Source organism: Pelophylax lessonae (assembly GCF_965119305.1).
Source record: "Pelophylax lessonae genome assembly, chromosome: 4".
Taxonomy (NCBI): Eukaryota; Metazoa; Chordata; class Amphibia; order Anura; family Ranidae; genus Pelophylax; species Pelophylax lessonae.
In genome coordinates, this window is record NC_138771.1 from 613,397,457 (window position 1) to 613,419,677 (window position 22,221).

General features: G+C 43.8%; 1 protein-coding gene across 1 annotated transcript in view; it reads right to left on the minus strand.

Annotated features, from left to right (window-relative positions):
- Positions 1-22,221, minus strand: part of LOC309552830 (A.superbus venom factor 1-like) — a 360,768-nt gene that overhangs the window by 102,594 nt on the left and 235,953 nt on the right. The window contains exons 17-22 of the mRNA XM_082253740.1: positions 13,315-13,390; positions 12,411-12,570; positions 11,119-11,217; positions 9,612-9,762; positions 7,303-7,466; positions 5,701-5,859 (exon numbers count right to left, since the gene is read on the minus strand). Of these exons, the coding sequence (XP_082109866.1) occupies positions 5,701-5,859; positions 7,303-7,466; positions 9,612-9,762; positions 11,119-11,217; positions 12,411-12,570; positions 13,315-13,390 (809 nt within the window). The remainder of the gene's footprint in view (positions 1-5,700; positions 5,860-7,302; positions 7,467-9,611; positions 9,763-11,118; positions 11,218-12,410; positions 12,571-13,314; positions 13,391-22,221) is intronic.

Below are 22,221 nucleotides of genomic sequence, written 5' to 3' on the forward strand. Positions count from 1 at the left end.
AATCACCTATCCACTGATTACTTCATTCACACCAGATCAGTGGCTAACACCGCTCAATTTGACAGTTGATAAAGTGGTGTCAACAACGGTGTCAATCTGCTGTGCGCGCTGAAACAGGGCAAAATTACACACGTGCCATGCATGGCACACATCCTGAACTTGGTCGTACAGTGATTCGTTGTCAAATACCCTGGGGTCCAGGACGTCTTGCGGCAGGCCAGAAAAATCTCGGCCCATTTCAGAAGATCTAACACAGCCATGGCTCGCCTTGCTGACATTCAGCGGTGACACAACCTGCCCGTCAGATGTCTTATTTGTGACTGCCCAGCGTGATGGAACTCAACCTTGTATATGCTTGATAGGCTGCTCCAGCAGAAACGTGCAGTTAACAACTACCTGTACGAACTCTGCGGTAGGACAGGTTCTGTGGAGCTTGTTTTTTTTACACCGCACCAGTGGCTGCTTATGCGCGATGCATGCAGACTTCTGTGGCCATTTGATGAGATCACCAAACTGCTCAGTCGCAGCCAGGGCGCCATCAGTGACATTGTACCTTATGCCTTCTTTCTGAAGCGTGCATTGCGTCATGTCATTGATCAAGCCGTCAAGGAGCAGGAAGATGAGGAAGTCGCAATGCTGAATGAATTCCCAGGGGGGGCTACTCCATCTGAGACAAGTTAACAACAGGAGTCTGAAGAGGAGTGAGAGGAGGATGGTGCCAGGGTGGATGAGGAGGAGCAAGAATAGCATGCTTTAAACCTTTCTGGGATCCCTGGTGTTGTCCGTGGATGGGGGGAGGAGAATGAGGACGACATCCTGGATGATGAGCAGGAGCCAGGCCACGACACCGCTTACAGATTAGTGCAAATGGGGGCCTTCATGCTCCAGTGTTTTAAGAGGGACCCCCATATAAAAAGCATAAAGGGCAAGGACCAGTACTGGGTGGCAACGTACTTAGACCCCCGGTACAAACAAAAAATGGTGGAAATGTTACCATTGACAGAAGGCTGTCAGAATGCAGCGCTTCGAGAAATGCTTCATTTTGCGTGCGCTGGCAGAGGAATTTCCACTCACAGAGAAACAGTTGCGGGTACCAATCCAACAGCGCCTGCACGAAGAGGGCATTTTGAAGATGTGTTGGTCACTTCTGATATGAGATCATTCTTTCAGCCGACCCATCGACAGCTGTACTCTGGATTGAGCATCAGGGAACGACTAGACTGACAGGTGTCCAACTACAACGGGTTAACGCCCGATGTGGACACTCTGAGAAGTGATGAACCCCTGGACTACTGGGTGGGCAAGCTTGACCTCTGGCCAGAGCTTGCAAAATTTGCAATGGAACTGTTGGCTTGCCCCTCATCCAGTGTCCTGTCCGAAAGGACATTCAGAGCAACAGGGGGGATCGTGACCGATAAGCACACTCGCCTAGCTCATGACAGTGTTGACTACCTCACATGTGACCAGTAGACAATGTTTGATTCAAATTCCTCATGACAGGCCACAAATATCCGCCACCACCCATAACAATTCATGGTCCCTGTCTTAGGTAAATACAGTGGAATAAAAGGCCTTTTATGTCCGTTGAATGCCTAATTTTTTGGGCCTGTAATGGCCGACACTTACTTCTGTATCCTGTGAATGCCAAATGTACCTCCAGCCACAGAATAGAACATTCTTTGCTGTCAGGGGGACACATGTGGGCTAATTTTTGGGGCCTGTAATGGTCGACACTTACTTCTGTATCCTGTGAATGCCTAATGTACCTCCAGCCACAGAATACAAAGTTCTTTGCTGTCAGGTGAACGCTAGTTGGCTAATTTTTCGCTTAATACTTCTGATATGTCAGTGTCCATGTTGTGGGACAATGTGTGCACAGCTAGTAAGTATTTTGTGGCTGCAAATATGACCTGGAGGTTTTTAATGTTCTTCTGCCATTAAAATGAATGGGACCCGCCGCGAACCTGTGGTTCGCGATGATTTGAGCGAAAGTTTGCGTGATCACGTTCACGAACCGTCCTATCAGATGTTCATCTATCATTACTCGTAATCTATATTTTAATTAAATTGTTTCTTACAGTGTTTTTTTCTGTACCATCCTCCTGAATGCCCAAACCTCTCCTTCTCACCTTCTCTTGCTTTTGTTTGGAAAGAGTAATATGCTTTAGTTGTAGTCATGAGCACTGCTTTATGCACACTACACATCCCATAGTTCATAGCCCATCTTGGGAGTGAGTAAGAGAGGTTGGCTATGTTCCTAACATACAGTGGGACCATAGAGAATGAATGTAGCTATTCACTTCAAAGGACTGCTCTATGCACATTTGTTGCACAAAAGAAGCTCCTGCTCCTTTTTTTGCTGTGCAATTCCATTGAGCGACAATTACAGTCGAATCTAACCGCATTTGAGGTGCCAATAGGAATAATGGCATTCAAAAGCACCTCAAATATTTTGCTGTGATATGGAATCACTTAATGTGAACCGGGCCTTACAGGGCTGCTGTTAGAAATTGCGGGGCCCTGTACAGACTACCTGGCAGGCCCCCCCCAAGAAAATATTACAGATATATTTAGCTAAAATTACAACAAAATCACTGTTATCAGACACAAATATAACATAACTCGCATAATTCCTGCTAAATCTAAAAAAGAAGATGAGATCGGAAAAATATACAGGCTGGGCAGTTGGAGCTCAGTGATCAGAGAGACAGAGAGAGAGAAACAAAGTTACAATTTACAAATAAACTCCTGAGCATAGGTGCTGGGAGGGGGGCCCACACAAGGGAGGGGGATTAGTGAGGGACGACTGTCTCTTTCTCAACAGATAAAAGCTGATAGCAGGGAGAGGGACAGAGATCAGATTCAGGTGCTGGAGGAAGATTTCTGTAATTGTTGTCCATCACTAATCCCCCTCTCTGTGTGGGCCCCCCTGTGTGCTCAGGCCCCCTACAAGAGGGCTGGTGGTCCCCCCTATCAGCGGCCCTGGGGCCTTATAGTGGCCATGAATGGAATCATTTTGTATATGATGGTTTTGCTGATTTACTGTCAAAAACATTGTTCAATGTATCACACACACTTAACGACTGTATTGACTTATCTACTTTCTCAAGATTGGATTTTCCATCCAGGCCGATCAGAATACTTTTGTTGAGATTGTTTTTGCTGAAAATCAGTTAATGACACTATGGGGGGAATTTATCAAAACTGGAGCAGATAGAATCTGGGGCAGCTGTACATGGCAACCAGGACTGACCAAGTTATTGTGCTGCCTGGGTCCAAGAATAAAATGCTGCCCCCCCAAAAAATATCACACACACCAAAAGGCCCCCACATCTATTATTTTATATTAATATAACAGTTAGAAAATATGATATATATTATCTTCCATAATTCACCACCGGACCGGTCGACCAAATACCCTCTGTCTGTCCTCAGTCCTCCTGTCACTCCTGTGTCTTGCGGGCCCACCATCTAGATGATCCAGCCTGCCCTGCGTGAGATGGAGTGCACTGATGTCTGATGTCATTGCATATACCACAATCACGTGAGGGACGTTCCCCAGAGGAGACGCTCCAACTCCTCATACTCATCAGTTTGCACTACGGGCAGCAGTATGAGATGGGGAAATGCCACTCGTAACACACCGCAAACTGATGACACACAAAACTGCTGGAAAAAAACATTTTGGGAGTCAAATTTCTGCCCCTCTCCATGTTTTGCCTGGGTCCAATGGACCAAGCGGGACCCATGGTAGGGCCGGCCCTAATAGCAACCAATCAGCTTGTATCTTCAGCTTCTTCAGTTAAGCTTTGAAGTTGAAAGCTAGAAGCCAAAAGGTTGCCAATACAGCTGCTTCAGTTTTGATAAAATTCTCCCCTATATGTGTCTATTTAATAACAAAACTATCTAAAACTAAAAAAAGTTTGCACTATAGGTACGCTGTAAGCCCCATATAGTCAGGAAGTAAGAAGTAAATTTTCTGAAATCCACATATTAATCACAATAGCCTCCTCTTTTCTATAGTCCCAACTATCACATATTCATTTTCAAAAGTTCCTATTGATCACTTTACAAACATAGAGAGTATTTTCTGCTTGCTAATTGTTATTATCATAGATTTGAACATTAACATCAATACCCTACTGTGGATATTAAACAGAAGAGTCAATGATCTCAATGAGGTCGAGGCAAAAGTGGGGCTCAAGCACAATGGTACGAGCAGGGTCAAGAGCAAAGTCAATCTGAGATGGTTTAGGAAGAAAGTTGAAAACACAAGCTAGTAAACAATAAAATGAACCATTGGGCTCCAGTTCTGATACACTTTAATGGAGTTGTAGCCAATCAAAATGTGAGCATGTAACGCCTTATGCTGGCCATACATGGTTTGAAATTCGGCCGTTTAAGTAGGGACCTGCCAAATTTTGGTTTTTGTATGGGCACCCTGGTTGTATAGAAGTCGGTCTATTGATCGACTTCTGTATGACCACTCTGTTGGGTTTTTCTGAATGATCAGTGAGGTTGGTTATAACTAGTAAAACTGGTCATTGTGTTCTGATGGCAGAGACGGCCGTCAGAACACAATAGAACAATAGCACAGCGGGAGTGATTGGTTAAACTCACCAGTTGAACAGTTGAAGAAAATGTATAATGTATGGGCTGCCTTAGGGTATAAATAATTTACAGACAGGCAAGTAATAGCAGGTGATCAGAGGAACAAGGGGAGGCTCCAGAACCAGCAGGGAAGCCATAGAGAGCAGAGTTAGAGCAGAACTTCACCCAAAAGGAGAAGTTCCACATGTTTGCATCCTCCTGTTCTCATCTTTATCAATTGGCACTTCTGAGATAGGGGGGGCATCTAGTTTTGACTGACCTGGTTTTGATCTGAGCGCAAGTTTGCTTCCCCCTCTCCTTCACCCACAGCTTTCTTAAACACATCACAGGTCCCAGAAGACTGCGGGACCATTCACAAAGCGTGGTTCGCGCATTCACAGTGGGGAACCGGCTTACTGCTGGTTTCATTTAGTTAAGATATTGGTGCCTGGACCCAAAGCTGATTAAAGCTGATTAAAGAATCGGCCTGGGTGAGGACAGGTAAGTCTTGTTATAATAAAAGTCAGCAGCTTCATTATTTGTAGCTTCTGACATTTGTTTTTATTGTGGGGGATACTGAAACCCCTCTTTAAGCTGGCCATACACTAGTAGAATATAGTTCAAAATTCTTCTTTTCATGAATGTTTTTTCGACTTTTCTTTTAATCGTTATTGGGATCAAGTTGACCACAGTGATAAGAAAATCTGAAGCAGTGGAATTTACATTTTTTTCTCAAATATGTTTTTGGTTTTTCTTTGGTAAAGTCCATTCATTCCAAAATCGAATATTACAAGCAAACATGACAATTCCTCAAACGTACTGAGAATTTTCGTACTAATTTTCGTACAAATGTTTGTACAAACGTTCATTTGAAAATCTACCAGTGCATGGCCAGTGTTAGACTTAGGCAACCTAGCATATAGAGATGCTACCAGGGATTGCTAGACAAACAAGTGAGCTATTGCCAACTGCCTGATGGACAACAGCTTATGGACAATTGGAAGACACCTGACTGAAACAGTAAGGATGTTCCTAACATTATTGCCTTATCCTTTAAGTGGGAAGTTCTGGTCTATTCAAGACTAGTGTTCTGAACACTGTAACTCTTACCTCAGCAGAGCGTGCAAGCAATGCGTTTTCAATATTAATGTGGTAGTTCAAGGGGCTTTGTCTTTCAGGAAGATGAATAGACACATCCATATCTAAAATGACGGTATTTGGCACATCTATCTGGTACTGAGCCAAAGCTTGGAACATAACGATGGTGGCCTATAAGACAATGAAGACAAATAAAGTTTAGAAAACAGCAATTGCAATCAAAATATGCTTGATTCACAGTGTTTGACACACAGGAACTGTTGCCACCAGAAAGTGTAAGAGTTTTGTTGGGGAAAAAGGCCTGGGAACCAGATGTAGAAGGGGTAATGAAAGTTTCTGGGCTATATGCATGCACCATCAGGTAGCTGCACTTTTTAATTGATAGATGCTTTATTTTTTTGGTCCCCATACTGTTTCAAACTTAGCGAGTATAGTAAACATTTTGCTAACAATGGAAGGTATAAATAAAGTAATGTGAGTTGGTATTGTCTATTTCAGCCTTTTCAACCAGGGTGTCCAGGCATCCTGGGGTGCCGTGAGGTTTCTTCAGGGGTGCCTTGGATAAATGTCTAAAAATTGCCTCAAAATGTCATACAAGCTGGTGGGTGCATGAAACCTGCCTTTTTAGTTTCATTGTGCACCATTACAACCTTCTAGCTGCTAACCTCCTAATGACCAATGACATCATCATTTGATAAGGAGGATGTCAGTTGCCTGCATATCATCCTTCTTCTCCCTTCCCTTGCCTCTCTCCATCAGCTTTGGGTCCTCATTAACACTGGAATACTAGTCAGTATCAGTTTTCAGAATTGTATTTGCTTTGGAAGAATAAATCACCTCTAATGTTGTGTGTCCCATGTGTATAGATGTTGCTGCATTACACAAAACTATTAGAATAGTTTTTACATTTTATAATGGGGTGCCTCAAGACTGTCCATAATTTTAAAGGGTGCCTTGACTGAAAAAAATCTTGAGAAACACTGGTCTATATCATATGACACTGTAGTCTAGATAGAAGTTAAAGAAAGGTGGTCTTGTTGGGTTTTTAGATGATAGGTGATAGTTGGAATGCATTAGAGGAGTGACAGTTCAGGCGAGAGGTAAGCATTTGGGATGATTGAGCCAGGAGCCCCAATTTCTGTAAAATAAAGTGCATCTCTTTTTATTGAGTAGGGAATGGTTAAAGCCTCATTTATTTTGTTTCCCTTTCTAGGACACAAACAGTAAAAAGAAAGAGGCCAACGTTCTCTATACAGGAGGACCCTTATTCTCTGTGTGGAAGCAGTGGTCCCTCTGCAGAGGTCTGACACTTATGAGCTAAAGATATCCAATCAGCAGGGAGCATGGGTTTTGTTGATTGCAGTGCTCTAGTTTTGCCTCAGCAGAGTGAATGTTGGACCTCTGAAAAGTGTCCTCCTCTACATATTGCTGGCAGGGGAAAGGGAACTAAACAGCCTGTGGCTGCTTTCTAAAGAAAATTAACTGTAATAATTTGCACCTTTTTTTTTTTTTTTTTGTTTGATGCACCTGGAATGAATTTATTTGATTTTACCTGAAAGATGAGTTGGGCTCTAAATATTTTGTAAGAGCATAAGACCCATTCATGCTGCTTACTTGTGTAGATCCGTACCCCTCTCCAAAGTATCTTTGTTCAGTCAACCAGCGTACAATATCTCCTGTGCCTTCATATTCTTTCATTTGCAGTAGAGCGAGCAGAGCGTAAGATGTGCCCTCCAAAGAAATAAATCGAGCTCCTGGTTCATCCCAATGGCTCTTGTCTTTCGGGGAAAACACACAACAGAGTAAATGGTTAGGACAGAACAATAGCAGCCATTTAGCACAGGTGCTACACAGTCACATGTTTAAAAAAAAATTATAACATTTCACACCTAAGGCCTCATGCACACTGCAGCTATAGAAAGCCTGTTTTACAGGCATTTGACTTTTTTTTCTGCCCCTAATTGCCCCTGTATGTTAGCCTAGGTGTCCATTCACACATACAGTAGGCATTTACAGACATGTAGCACCCTCCTAGATAGGTGTTAGGAAGGAGAGTCGTTTGCTCTGCCTTCTTAACAGGGGAGCAGCAGGTAAATCATAGTCTGCTCCATCTGCTTATCAGGAGAACCTGATCAGTAGTTCTGCCTGTTGCATGTGTCCATATGTGATTCATTTGGTCTGAGGGAGTGTCTCCACTGTATCCAATAGGGGAGCCTGTTGGACAGTGGGGGAAACCCAGTCAGTGACACACAGGCTTTGTAACTATCCCAGTGGGTTGGCACAAACAGTGGTGCATCCTGGGATATGTTATAAAAGCCAAGGACACATGTGACAGAGTGTCTTTGGGCGGGAAGCCAGGTCCCAGGAGGAGGGTGACGGCTGTCTTTCCCCCTGTCTGTTGGTGGTCGCAGGCAGTCGGCCTAGTGAGCCAAGAGTGTGGTGCTGAGCCAGGAGGTCCAGGAAGCTGACAAGTGGAGTTGGAGGCAGAGCAACCTTGGGAAAAACAGTGTCTGTGAGTGCCGGGAAGCTTGCCAGGGGTCTGCCCAGGAAAGGGGACTGCTCCAGTGGAGAGTCAGCGGACAGGTGTCAGTGCACACAGCAAGTGAGAAAGGGGGTGCCAAGTTAGAACCCTGAAGAATAACTCAAACAGGATCACATTACCTATCTTCACTTCTGTGTCAAGGTGAAGTAGCAGCCTTGCCGCACACTACAGCTAGTTGTCCTCACAATTGTGCATAGTTTATAGTTGGAGTATCCCACTCATCCCTTCTCCTATCCCAGTTCCAAATAAAAACACAAAAACCAACATCCCCTGGATTATTTATGGACTGATCCAAGGACTTTAATGCTATCAGTTGCTAAGGTGAACCCAGGGGAATCCAGAAAGTGCAATTCACAGCAGTCCTCTAGGGGGCAGTGCTACAGACATTTAGAGGTATTTATTGCCAGAAATCTGATCACACCAAAGTCATGTTCAGGAGAGGAGCTTTTTGGCAGAAAAAACACCGGACGTGTCTAAATGCATGAAAAGGCTTCTAAACATGTCAAAATGCTAGTCATGTTTCACTCTTGAGCGTTCATTCATCTCAATGGCCAGAAATTACTATTCTGGCCAATGAAATAATAATAATAAAAAAAAGCCTAAACATTTGACACACCATAACGTGTCTAAATGTATTTGAAAAACTTGGTTTTAGGCACATTTAACAGAAGAGCATAGTGTGCATGAGGCCTTAAAAGGAACCTTACTTAGACTAGTGTCAATATTCCCAATGTACAATTTCCTGATTAAGGCTTAGGAGTAGCAGGTGCTGAAGCAACAACCAGCTGCAACCAGAGACATCACAGATCATATACATATATTCACCAGCACACCGTCAAATCTTTATTGAACCATGGATTGTCAAATAGCATCCAAAATCTTTACTGAAGAACGATCCCATCACAGAAAGCATAATGCAATGTTTCAAAGTGATGCAGGACCCCTTTGTAAGGTATCCCACCCACCCCCCCCCCCCCCCAGCACACAGAGTGCATTTTACTGACTCAGCTCTGCATGGTTCCATGTACTCTCCACTCAGGTCTCAGATTAGACACAGCTCTCCACTCTATACCGTGGAGTGTGTAACATCAGATAACATCAGATTCCCACACCCTGCCATTTGGAGCTCAGAAATGCTATGTAAAATGTGTGCTTTAGAAGGCCATAGAGGGGCTGCAGATAAACAGGTACAACTTAGGCTGGAGAATTTGCATCTATCATCTGCATCTAGTTACTTTAGTGGGTAAATGTAAGGGTTTACATGCACTTATGCATATCTATTGCTTAATCACAGATGACTTGCAGTTTAAATGATTTTGTGTAGATAAAAAGTTTCAAAATGTATATACAAGATTATGTCACATGCTATAGGTCTCTGTACCTTTTGACACAGACATCAATTTTGCTGAATTATCGATGGATCCAGCCTTTGCAAGGGCGTATGAGGCAATTGCAACAGAGTATGGTTTTTCCAGACTTGGATACTGGCCCAGCAGGAAGCTGGCTGCCTTGTCAATACTAAGCTTTAGGTTCTATCAACAAAAAGAAAGAAAAAGTAAAGGGTTAATGAAGTTGACCTCAAGATGTTAGGGTATAGTTTCAGGAAATCAATAGGGTGCAATGGTTACTGAGGCCCATGAGATTCCTTGCCTCTCATACTTGTTTTTCCTCCCTTAATTTCCACTGTGTGTTCACATTCCATTCCATACTAAATAAAGAAGCAGGTGTATTGTTATGTTGTATGGATTTTAGGAAAGCACCTTATAGAACATTTTAAGCCCAATACTTTATTTGTTATGGTTAGAATAAAAAAAAAAATGTTTAAAATATATATTTTTTTTTAGCTAAATTTAAAATGGGGATTTTGCATTTTCATTTTTGGCCAGCAGGTGGACCATTAGGGTCACAGGTTTTGCTGTCCATCCTTATCTGCTTTGCTGAAAAATCTGTAGTTTAATGAGCTTAATAGCTCAAGCCGACATTTACAAGCACATGTGAATAAGTCACCTGCCAAGCGCCTCCGCAATGGATGCATGGGCAGACTGTGCCTAGGTAATAAGACAACTATAACGATTAAAGCTGGAAACCATGTACCTTTAAAAACAGGTCAGCAGTAGCAGACCTCTGTGTTTTTGACCTCACAGGTTTTCTTTAAAGATACAGATGTCAATTGATCCTGTCTCTAATACCTAGAGTACAACTGACCAGTAGCAATCACTATAATCTCATAACCCTTTCCATACACTGAAACCAACCCATTCCAGTCTACTGACTCATTAGGTAGTTGAGCCAGAATTAGAATGACATCCCCAGAGCTTGAACCTTTAAATACATAAATCAGCATTGGCAACTTTCTTATTGGCATTGTCATAGATTCCCTTTAGGTGCCCTTTGCTACAAAACTGTGTCTCCATCAAAGGCTACATTTACACAGATGCTTATCTGCAGATAGTTTGCTGCTTTCAAGGGTGGCTAATTGCCGCTTCTGGAGGCAGCAACTTTCAGTGCCATTACCCAATGCAAACTCAGTGATCAGCTGCAACCAGTTGGTGTGCGGCCAGAACTACACAGAAACGCGACCCTGGGCACACACTGTCTACATCCAGGGTTAGTTGGAAGCCTAAATCAACAAATTTTTGCGGGTGGCCCTCGTTCTGATAAAGTTCAGTAAAGGAGAAGGGCAGACAAAACAGGAACCTTTAGAAATTTGCAATATCATTTGATAAAGGGTTTAAAAGGAGCATTAGTTTTTACACCTATTGTTCCAATTGAAAACTCTGTATAGATAAATGGATACTAGCTATGTCCTCTAAAGTGTAATATCCTTTACAGGTGCTGGATGCTCATTGCAAGCGGAACAGTGTCAGTTGTATGGCTAGTTTACTTACATTTACATGTGCATTGCAGGCCTCCTCACTCTCCAACATTGCAATCAGGACAAAGGCTGTGAGAACAACATCTGGTTCTTTGGATCCTTGAAATCCACCCTATGAGAGGAAAGAGAAGAAGAATATATGAAAAGCAATGTTGGAGCCTTACATTTTTCACTGGTAGGTAAAGAGGAACACAGATCTCAGTCTAGAATCTTCTCCAATATATAGTTTTGAATATTGGATTGGGTAAAATAATTGATAACAGTTCATGATACTTCTAATCAGAGCAATTAATAAAGAAGAACATCACTTTTCCATAATTAGGCCAGGACTAGGGTGGACTTTAGCATTGAAGTGTATGTCAAGCCAAAATAAAAGTAAAATTTAACTGGACTGGTTCTTTAATTGATGAAGTCATTTCATTACTCATCCAATGTGCTTCTTCAGTTTAGAGTGTCAGATACATACCCCGCTATTTTTAGCCAAACTGGTAACCCAACCACCTTAATCCAATCACCAAAGAATGTGCAAAAAGCAGATAAAATTGTGAATCCAACCTATTCTTTACACATAATCCAATCCCCATGGTGTCCCGAAATCTGGGATAGTTTATTCTGTTCTAGTTGCCTAATATGCCATTAATTTGCAAGGTGGGCAGGGTTTTCTTTTCTCAGAGAATAGGTTCAGGAATGAGAGGGTTCCCATGAAAAACCCCATTAAAAGCAATGGGAGACTGCCGACTTTCACATTTAATCACAGCTACTCACATGTAATCGCTTATGTAGCAATCGCATGCGAGTGATCGGCCCTAGGCGCAGACTGCCTGCCACGTTATCTCTGCATAAGAGATTAAACATGAGTGGCCATGATTAGCTGCAAGAGCCGGTAGTCTCCCATTGCTGTCAATGGGGCTTCTTCTTGCCGCTAACCACTGGAACCCTCTCTAAGGTTTTTGAATCTAATTGCAGGCAGGGTACATTCGAAGGTGTAAATGCATCCTGAAGGTCACTAAGCTTCACTAATTAGATATAGGAAAGAATTATCCATTTTTCTAGCTTGACAGGAAATAGTTAAATTATTGATAGTAAAATGTTCTAATCCAATCATCTTTAATTCTAAAAATGACCTTATCACTAACAAAATTAATAAAGGTTGGGGAATAAAATGATACCATAGCTTGGCTTAATAAACAGAGAGAAATTTCAGCTTTTGGGACATTTATGTTTTCCATTCTTGTTTTGAAAGCTTTCTTTTTCAGTCTACTCTGCATCTGCAAGTAGGTAGTGCCAATTTTAATAGATACTTACTGTCATCATCTGATAAATTACTGGACTATCTTCTTTGAACAATCCATCTGATTTTTGTTTCTCTAGGATTAGCCACTTGATTGCACCGCACAGGACATTAACTTCTATGTCCACCAAGGGATGGGCCATGGCAAAAACTTTGGCCACATATGCTGTCAGCCTGTGTAGAAAAAGTCATCATGAACCAAGAAGATGAAAGGACAAGTAATCATGCATGAAGTAGAGGCATGACGAGTGATCACAAACCAAGCAGAGCCAAAGCAATCATCCTGAGCAAAGAAGAGACCAAAAAAGTCATCGGAGATAGGGCAAGTGAACATAAACTAAGCAGAGGCATAGCAATTATCAGAAGCTAAGCAGAAGCAGGACAAGTCATCAAGAGCCAAGAAAAGGCAGAGCAAATAAGTAAGAACCCAGCAGAGGCCGGACAAAACATCATGAACCAAGCAAAGAAAAAGACAAGTCATCATTATCCAAGGAAATAATACAGCAAATAACAAAACAAGAAGAAGAAGAAAAAGAAGGAGGACAAGCCATTAAATAAACCTAGTGGAGGCAGGAATAAAACAGCACGAACCAAGCAAAAACAAGACAGATCATCATTAACCAAGGAGATAAGAAAACTAATCAGGCAGGGCATCTTAAACCAAGGAGAGACAAGATTTGCGAACCAAACAGAAGCAGGAAAAATCATCAAGAACCATTTAGAAACAGTACAAGTGATAATAATACAAGCAGAGGTAGGACAAGTAATCATGTGCCAAGGAGAGGTAGAACTGTAAAACATATATTAAATAAGAAGAGAAAAAAATCTGAAGAGATATTGTAACACAGCACCCAGCGAGGGGAAATAAAATTAAGTTTTGATACATCGGTATTGTATCTTAGTATATATTTAATTTACCATGTGCTGGCTGGTCTGTGCGTGAAAGTGGCATAGGAATTGTCTGCTTTGCGGTAAACAAGTTGCTGCGCATAACCTGAAATAAACAAGATGTTAGAATGGGAGATAATATATCTCCCAGATCAAATTTTCTAACTTTAAAGCAGACCTTCACTAAAGGTGAAATTATCTTTTGAGGTGCATATAGCCATTAGATTACTTTTTTTGTTTGATTAGGTGACAAACAAATGTCTATGAGGCAGCACACAACAGCCCTGAATGAACATTCCCAAGGAACAAAATCAGGAAGGTCAAAAAACCTCCTTATTGCTAATATTTGCCCCAGTGGCATAACTGTCTACTTAAAGTGTTAGAGAGGGTAAAATAACTTATTATCCCTGAACAACCCCCCCACCACTCGGTCCCTGCTGTACCTATCTCAGGTTCAGTGCTCACACAGCCAGGCCAGCAGTTGATGGATTTGAAATCCACACTCTTATTCCTCCTCTGTGTAATGCTTCCAGGATGAACCAGAGCGATTATGATTGACCAGCGCCTGGAAGTGCTGCCAAGAGAAGAGGGGGGATATCAAACCTCTGGACCAGTATAGTGGTGACTGGGGACTGGGGAGGGGGAGGGTGTACGGTGTTAGTTAACCTTTTTTTTTTTTTTTTTTTTGCATTATTATTCCCTCTAATCCAATGCAGCTATAACAGCCTACACTATTTTCGTCTTCCACAAAATTTTGCAATGTGTTTGTGGGAATTTGTGCCCATTCATCCAAAAATACAGTTGTATGGTCAGGTATTGCTGTTGTACGAGAAGCCAGTTGCATTTTAATTCATCCCAGTGGGGTTCAGCAGGGTTGAGATCAGGGTTTTGTGTGGATGACAGCTGAGTTTCTCCACATCAAACTGGTCAAACCATCTATTTATGGAGTTAGTTTTGAGCACAGGGACACAGTAATGCTGAAACAGAAAAGGGCCTTCCCCAAACTGTTGTTTGGCAGCACATGGAGGGATGTCTACACACTTTTAATTACATAGTGTAGTGATGGACGAAACCTTCAGGTCATATTTGAAGCCACAAAATACTTACTAGCTGTGCACAAATAGTCAGACAACATGGACACCATTTTAACATAAGTATTAAGCGAGTCTGCGACCGACTAATAATGTAATAGCTCTGCCTAAATAAGCCTGAACTGACAGCAGCTGGAAAATACATGTCAAATACATATAGGGTCCATTCACACGTCTGTAAAATGGGTCCGCATCTGTTCCACAATTTAGCGGAACATTTACAGACCCATTGATTTTCAATTCCAGTATGAAAAAATTAGGCATTCACAGGCCCCAAAAATTAGCCCACATGCGTTTACCTGACAGCAAAGAACGTTGTGTTCTGTGACTGGAGGTACATTAGGCATTGACAGGAAACAGAAGTAAGTGTCGCCCGGCCATTAAGGGCCACAAAAATTTGCCCACATGCGTCCACCTTACTGCAAAGAACATTGTATTCTGTGGCTGGAGGTACATTAGTCATTAACAGGAAACAGAAGTAAGTGTTGCCAAATACAGGCCCCAAAAATTAGCCCACATGTGTCCACCTGACTGCAAAGAACGTTGTATTCTGTGGCTGGAGGTGCATTAGGCATTCACAGGATACAGAAGTAAGTGTTGCCCATTACAGGCCCCAAAAATTAGCCCATATGTGTCCACCTGACTGCAAAGAACGTTGTATTCTGTGGCTGGAGGTACATTAGGCATTCACAGGATACAGAAGTAAGTGTTGCCCATTACAGGCCCCAAAAATTAGCCCATATGCGTCCACCTGACAGCAAAGAACGTTGTATTCTGTGGCTGGAGGTACATTAGGCATTCATAGGATACAGAAGTAAGTGTCGCCCATTAAAGGCCCCAAAAATTAGCCCACATGCGTCCACCTGACAGTAAAGAACGTTGTATTCTGTGGCTGGAGATACATTAGGCATTCACAGGATACAGAAGTAAGTGCCGCCCATTACAGGCCCCAAAAATTAGCCCACATACATCCACCTGACAGCAAAGAACGTTGTATTCTGTGGCTGGAGGTACATTAGGCATTCACAGGATACAGAAGTAAGTGTCACCCATTACAGGCCCCAAAAATTAGCCCACATGTGTCCACCTGACAGCAAAGAATGTTGTATTCTGTGGCTGGAGGTACATTAGGCATTCACAGGATACAGAAGTAAGTGTCGCCCATTACAGGCCCCAAAATTTAGCCCGCATGCGTCCACCTGACAGCAAAGAATGTTGTTTTCTGTGGCTGGAGGTACATTAGGCATTCAAAAGATACAGAAGTAAGTGTCGCCCATTACAGGCCCCAAAAATTAGCCCACATGCGTCCACCTGACAGCAAAGATAATTGTATTCTGTGGCTGGAGGTACATTAGGCATTCACAGGATAAATAAGTGTCGGCCATTAAAGGCCCCAATAATTAGGCATTCAACGGATATTTGAATCAAACATGGTCTACTGGTCACATGTGTTGAATTCCCCAGAGATCCATGCCTCATTCATTTTTAGAAATGTGAGGTAGTCTACACTGTCATGAGCTAGATGAGTGCGCTTATCGGTCACGATCCCCCCTACTGTGCTGAACATCCTATTGGACAGGACACTGAATGAAGGACAAGCCAACAGTTCCATTGCAAATTTTGCAAGCTCTGGCCATAGGTCAAGCCTGCCCACCCAGTAGTCCAGGGGTTCATCACTTCTCAGAGCGTCCACATCGGCCATTAACCCAATGTAGTCGGACACCTGTCAGTCTAGGCATTCCCTGATGCTGGATCTGGAGTACAGCTGTCGATGGGTCGGCTGAAAGAATAATCTCATATCAGAAGTGACCAACACATCTTCAAAACACCCTCTCCTTGCAGGCGCTGTTGGATTGGTACCCGCAACTGTTTCTCTGTGAGTGGAAATTCCTTTGCCAGAGCACGCAAAAGCAGAATGCAGCATTTCCCAAAGCAAGGCCTGGAAGTGCTGCATTCTGACCTCTGCCCTCTGTGATGGTGGTAACATTTCTGCCATTTTTTTGTTTGTACCGGGGGTCTAAGTACGTTGCCACCAAGTACTGGTCCTTGCCCTTTATGCTTTTTATACAGAGGTCCCTCTTAAAACACTGGAGCATAAAGGCCCCCATTTGCACTAAACTGGAAGCGGTGTAGTGGCCTTGCTCCTGCTCATCATCCAGGATAATGTTGTCCTCGTTCTCCTCCCCCCATCCACAGAAAACACCAGAGATCCCAGAAAGGTTTAAAACATGCTCTTCTTGCTCCTCCTAATCCGCCCCGGCACCATCCTCCTCTGACTCCTCTTCAGACTCCTGTTGTTGACTTGTCTCAGATGGAGTAGCCCCCCCTGGGAATTCATCCAGCATAGCGACTTCCTCATCTTCCTGCTCCTGCTCCTGCTCCTCGACATCTTGAGCAATGCACACTCCAGAAAGAAGGCGTAAGGTTCGATGTCACTGATGGCGCCCTGGCCGCGACTGATCAGTTTGGTGATCTCATCAAATGGCCGCAGAAGTCTGCATGCATCGCGCATGAGCATCCACTGGTGCTGTGAAAAAACCAAGCTTCGCAGAACCTGTCCTGGTGCAGAGTTTATACAGGTAATCTTTAACTGCACGTTTCTGCTGGAGCAGCCTATCAAGCATATACATGTTTGAGTTCCATCGTGTCAGGCAATCACAAATAAGAAGCTTGACGGGCAGGTTGTGTCGCCGCTGAATATCAGCAAGGCGAGCCATGGCTGTGTAAGATCTTCTGAAATGGGCCGAGATTTTCCTGGCCTGCCGCAAGACGTCCTGGACCCCAGGGTATTTGACAACTAATCGCTGCATGACCAAGTTCAGGACGTGTGCAATTCATGGCACGTGTGTAATTTTGCCCTGTTTCAGCGTGCTCAGCAGATTGGCACCATTGTCGCACACCACTTAACCAACTGTCAAATTGAGCGGTGTTAGCCACTAATCAGCCTGTGAACGCAAAGCTGAAAGGAGTGCAGGACCAGTGTGGCTCTTGGCTTCCAGGCACAATAGATGCAGCACAGCATGGCAACGTCTCACCTGGCATGTGGAATAGGTTCTGGGCATCTTGGGTGGCACAGCGGAAGAGACGATAGCAGAAAAGGAGGAATCAGCCGAGGAGGAGAGGGAGGATGGAGTAGGAGGAGGAGAAGAGGCAGGCCTGCATGCAATCCGTGGCGCTACAACCAAATCTACACGGGTGCCACAGGTTACATGCTTGACGGCCATCAGAAGGTTCACCCAGTGGGCAGTAAAAGTTATATAACTTCCCTGCCCGTGTTTGCTAGACCAGCTGTCTGCGATCAGATGTATCTGGGCACAAACACTGTGTGCCAGAGATACATTCACTTGCCGCTGAACATGGCCATATACAGTAGCTCTGGAATGCCCTTCTGCAAGAAATATTTCCTTCCTGGGACCTTCCATTGTGGTGTTCCAATGGCCACAAATTTCCGAAAGGCCTCTGAATCCACCGGTTGATATGGCAGTAGTTGGTGGGCTATCAGTTCCGACAAGCCAGCGGTCAACCCTTGGGCAAGAGGGTTATACGGCATCATTATTTTTCTACGCTCCAACATTCTGGACACGGAAGCCTGCCTCTTTCCAGAAATACATGAAGACGGCTTGATGGGAGTTGGAGTGGAGGACAATTGGGAGGAGAGAGGAGAAGGAGAAGAGGCTGGACGGTGAGAGCCTGGAGTGTGGCTTTGTGGGTTCTGATGGCATTGCTCCCACTGGGCTCGGTGATGGGAGTCCAGGTGCCTTCTTAAGGCGGTCGTCCCTAGGTGAGTGTTGGGCTTACCGCGACTTATGCGCTGACTGCAAAGGCTGCAGATGGCAACATTATTGTCAGAAGCGGACACGTTAAAAAAAGCCCACACTGCAGAGCCATGTGCCGGAATCCTGGGAACACCAGATGTGATCGTACATGGTTGATGGCTCGCTCCTGATACATTAGCAGTCTGCTTTGTCCCTCCTGTGCAATGTAAGTTCCGCCTGCTTCTCCTCTCTATCTGTCCATCTCTCCCTCTGAACTCCCCTCCTCTTCCTCTATTGTGGGCACCCACGTGATGTCCATAGACACGTCATCATCGACGTCACCTTCCCCACCACTAACATTAGAGATCTCGGAGTAGGCAGCAACAGCGGGGACCAACTTCCTTGGGCTGATCTGGGTACTGTCGTCAGACTGCTGAGTGGAAGCTGTTGCTACCTCCTCTTCCTGATCGGATGCCAAGAATGGCTGCACATTGCAAATGTCTTGTGATGGATCGGAAAATAATTCCAGTGACTCAAGAGGAGGGTATATGGTGGTGGTGGTTTTGGTGGTGGTGTCTTTGGGGATGCACACAGCAGAGAGTGAAGAGGGTGAAGATAAAGAGGATGAGGAGGGTGCAGAAGAAGAAGGCTAAGTGAGCCACTCAACCAAGTCTGGTGCGTCCTTTGACGTAATCGAACGCACCTTTCCACTTTGGCCCGGCCTAGTGCTCCTCCCCTACCTCCCCTGCAGAACGGCCTGCCTCTTCCTCCGCCTGTCATTTTTTAAATTACCCTGTGACAAATGTCTCTAGAAAAGCGCAGTATATTTGGAAGAAGGTATATAACAAGCCACTTCAATCTGTGGTTTTGGGGGGCTACTGGTCTATCACATCAGCGATAAAACAAAAATTGGCCAGTAACTTGTGTCACTGTGTGTAGCAGAGTTAACGTAGCAAAAGAGGCAAAATTTCTGCAGTACACAAATACACTATTATGAAAGTATATTGTTATATAACACCCTGCTTCAGTCTGTGGTTTTGGGGGGCCACTGGTCTATCACACCAGTGATAAAAAAAATTGGACACTAACTATTGTCTCTGTGTGTAGCAAGGTTAATGCAGCGAAAGAGGTAAAATTTCTGCAGTACCCAAATACACTATTATGAAAGTATATTGTTATATAACACCCCGCTTCAATCTGTGGTTTTGGGGGACCACTGGTTTATCACACCAGTGCTAAAACAAAAATTGGCCAGTAACTTCTGTCACTGTGTGTAGCAGAGTTAACGTAGCAAAAGAGGCACAATTTCTGCTGTACCCAAATACACTCCTATGAAAGTATATTGTTATATAACACCCTGCTTCAATCTGTGGTTTTGGGGGGGGGGGGCACTGGTCTATCACACTGTGTGTAGCAGAGGGAATGCAGCAAAACAGAAAAAAAAAAGAATGCTGAAGTACCCAAATACACTATTGTGAAAGTATATAGAACACCCCACTTCAGTCATTTTTGGGGGGCGACTGGTATATTACACCAGTTAGAATAATCTTTTAAAATTGAGTTTGTCACCCTTTGTAGTTGTAGGATCGCTGCGGAACCGCTCACCAGTCACAATGCTGCACAATACAAATCCACTATAATATGTTTTCTATATTAGAAAGTATATTATAAGTGTATTACACCCCTATACAGTGCACACCAAAGAATAGTACTTAAAAGGACTTTTGTGGACCTATTACCTAGCAATTTGTGTCACTAAAAGTCTGTCCCTGCTCCTCTCAGCAACCTCTCCCTACACTGACAAAATACAGAGTGTAAAATGGCAGCCAGCTAAGGTCTATTTATAAGGTAGGGGTCTGTCCATGTGCTATAATGTCTCAATTGGCTGTCCTGTTCCACCTGATGGATGTGTCATGGGTAGTGTTGAGCGAACACGGACTGTATTATTCGTGTTCGTACCGAATAATTGGATTTTTTTTTACCCGAACACGGACACGGACACTTTACTGTATGTTCGGGTAAAAATCCGTGTTCGGTCGTTTTATTTCCGGGTTTTGCATGCTTTGGCGCTCTTTTCATGGCGGGCTTTCAACAGCCAATCAACAATCGTTTAACTGGTGTGCCTTAAGCCATCCCAGCCATGCCTGCAAATGTCTTAGTAGCTGTGATTGGCCGTCTGAAGCATGTGACCAAGTCTTTATAAGTTCGAGGCAGCCGCCGCAGCAGCGTCATTCTGCTGCTTAGCTAAGGGACAGAGCACACATCAATGTGCTGGCTGCTGATTAGGGAAAGATAGGCAGGAAAAAACCATTTGTGTCCGGATAGAATTGAGGGACAGGTCGGAGTGTTTAGGCAGGGCGAGTTGTAGGCATTTTAGGGATAGAGTCTGCTGAATTATAGGGTCAGTGTCTTCTACAAACTACAATCGATATTGCTGTGTGGGGGGTGGGGTGAATCTGCACTCAATCCTGATCTACGATCTCTTCTCAATCCTGTTAGGGACAGAGTCTGCTGAATTTTAGGGAAACTGTGTTCTACAAACTACAATCGATATTGCTGTGTGGTGTGGGATTGGAGATAGGCAGGTGTCAGTGATCCACATCCATTTTTCTGTGTGTGAGCTGCAGTGAACACAATCTTTTTGGGCTGCAGTGAACACAATCTTTTTGGGCTGCAGTGAACACAATCCTTTTTGGTGTGCAGTGAACACAATCTTTGTGGGGTGCAGTGAACAAAATCCTTTGTGGGGTGCAGTGAACACAATCTTTTTGGGGTGCAGTGAACAAAATCCTTTTTGGGGTGCAGTGAACAACATCCTTTTTGGGGTGCAGTGAACACAATCTTTTTGGGGTGCAGTGAACAAAATCCTTTGTGGGGTGCAGTGAACACAATCTTTTTGGGGTGCAGTGAACACAATCTTTTTGGGGTGGAGTGAACAACATCCTTTTTGGGGTGCAGTGAACAAAATCCTTTTTGGGGTGCAGTGAACAAAATCATTTTTGGGGTGCAGTGAACACAATCTTTTTGGGGTGCAGTGAACACAATCTTTGTGGGGTGCAGTGAACACAATCTTTTTGGGGTGGAGTGAACAACATCCTTTTTGGGGTGCAGTGAACAACATCCTTTTTGGGGTGCAGTGAACACAATCTTTTTGGGGTGCAGTGAACACAATCTTTGTGGGGTACAGTGAACAGAATCTTTGTGGGGTGCAGTGAACACAATCTTTGGGGGGTACAGTGAACACAATCTTTTTGGGGTGCAGTGAACACAATCTTTGTGGGGTGCAGTGAACACAATCTTTTTGGGGTGGAGTGAACAAAATCATTTTTGGGGTGCAGTGAACAACATCCTTTTTGGGGTGCAGTGATCAAAATCCTTTTTGGGGTGCAGTGAACACAATCTTTTTGGGGTGCAGTGAACAAAATCCTTTGTGGGGTGCAGTGAACAGAATCTTTGTGGGGTGCAGTGAACACAATCTTTGGGGGGGTACAGTGAACACAATCTTTTTGGGGTGCAGTGAACACAATCTTTGTGGGGTACAGTGAACAGAATCTTTGTGGGGTGCAGTGAACACAATCTTTGGGGGGTACAGTGAACACAATCTTTTTGGGGTGCAGTGAACACAATCTTTGGGGGGTACAGTGAACACAATCTTTTTGGGGTGCAGTGAACACAATCTTTGTGGGGTGCAGTGAACACAATCTTTGGGGGGGTACAGTGAACACAATCTTTTTGGGGTGCAGTGAACAACATCCTTTTAGGGTGCAGTGAACACAATCTTTGTGGGGTGCAGTGAACAACATCCTTTTAGGGTGCAGTGAACACAATCTTTGTGGGGTACAGTGAACAGAATCTTTGTGGGGTGCAGTGAACACAATCTTTGGGGGGTACAGTGAACACAATCTTTGTGAGGTGCAGTGAACACAATCTTTGTGGGGTGCAGTGAACACAATCATTGTGGGGTGCAGTGAACTCAATCTTTGTGGGGTACAGTGAACACAATCTCATACTTCTGAAGATTTGAGGGTGCTGCCTGTTCCATACTCCCCCTACTCCTCATCTAGCCTTTTAGGGGTACAAACAATAGTAAT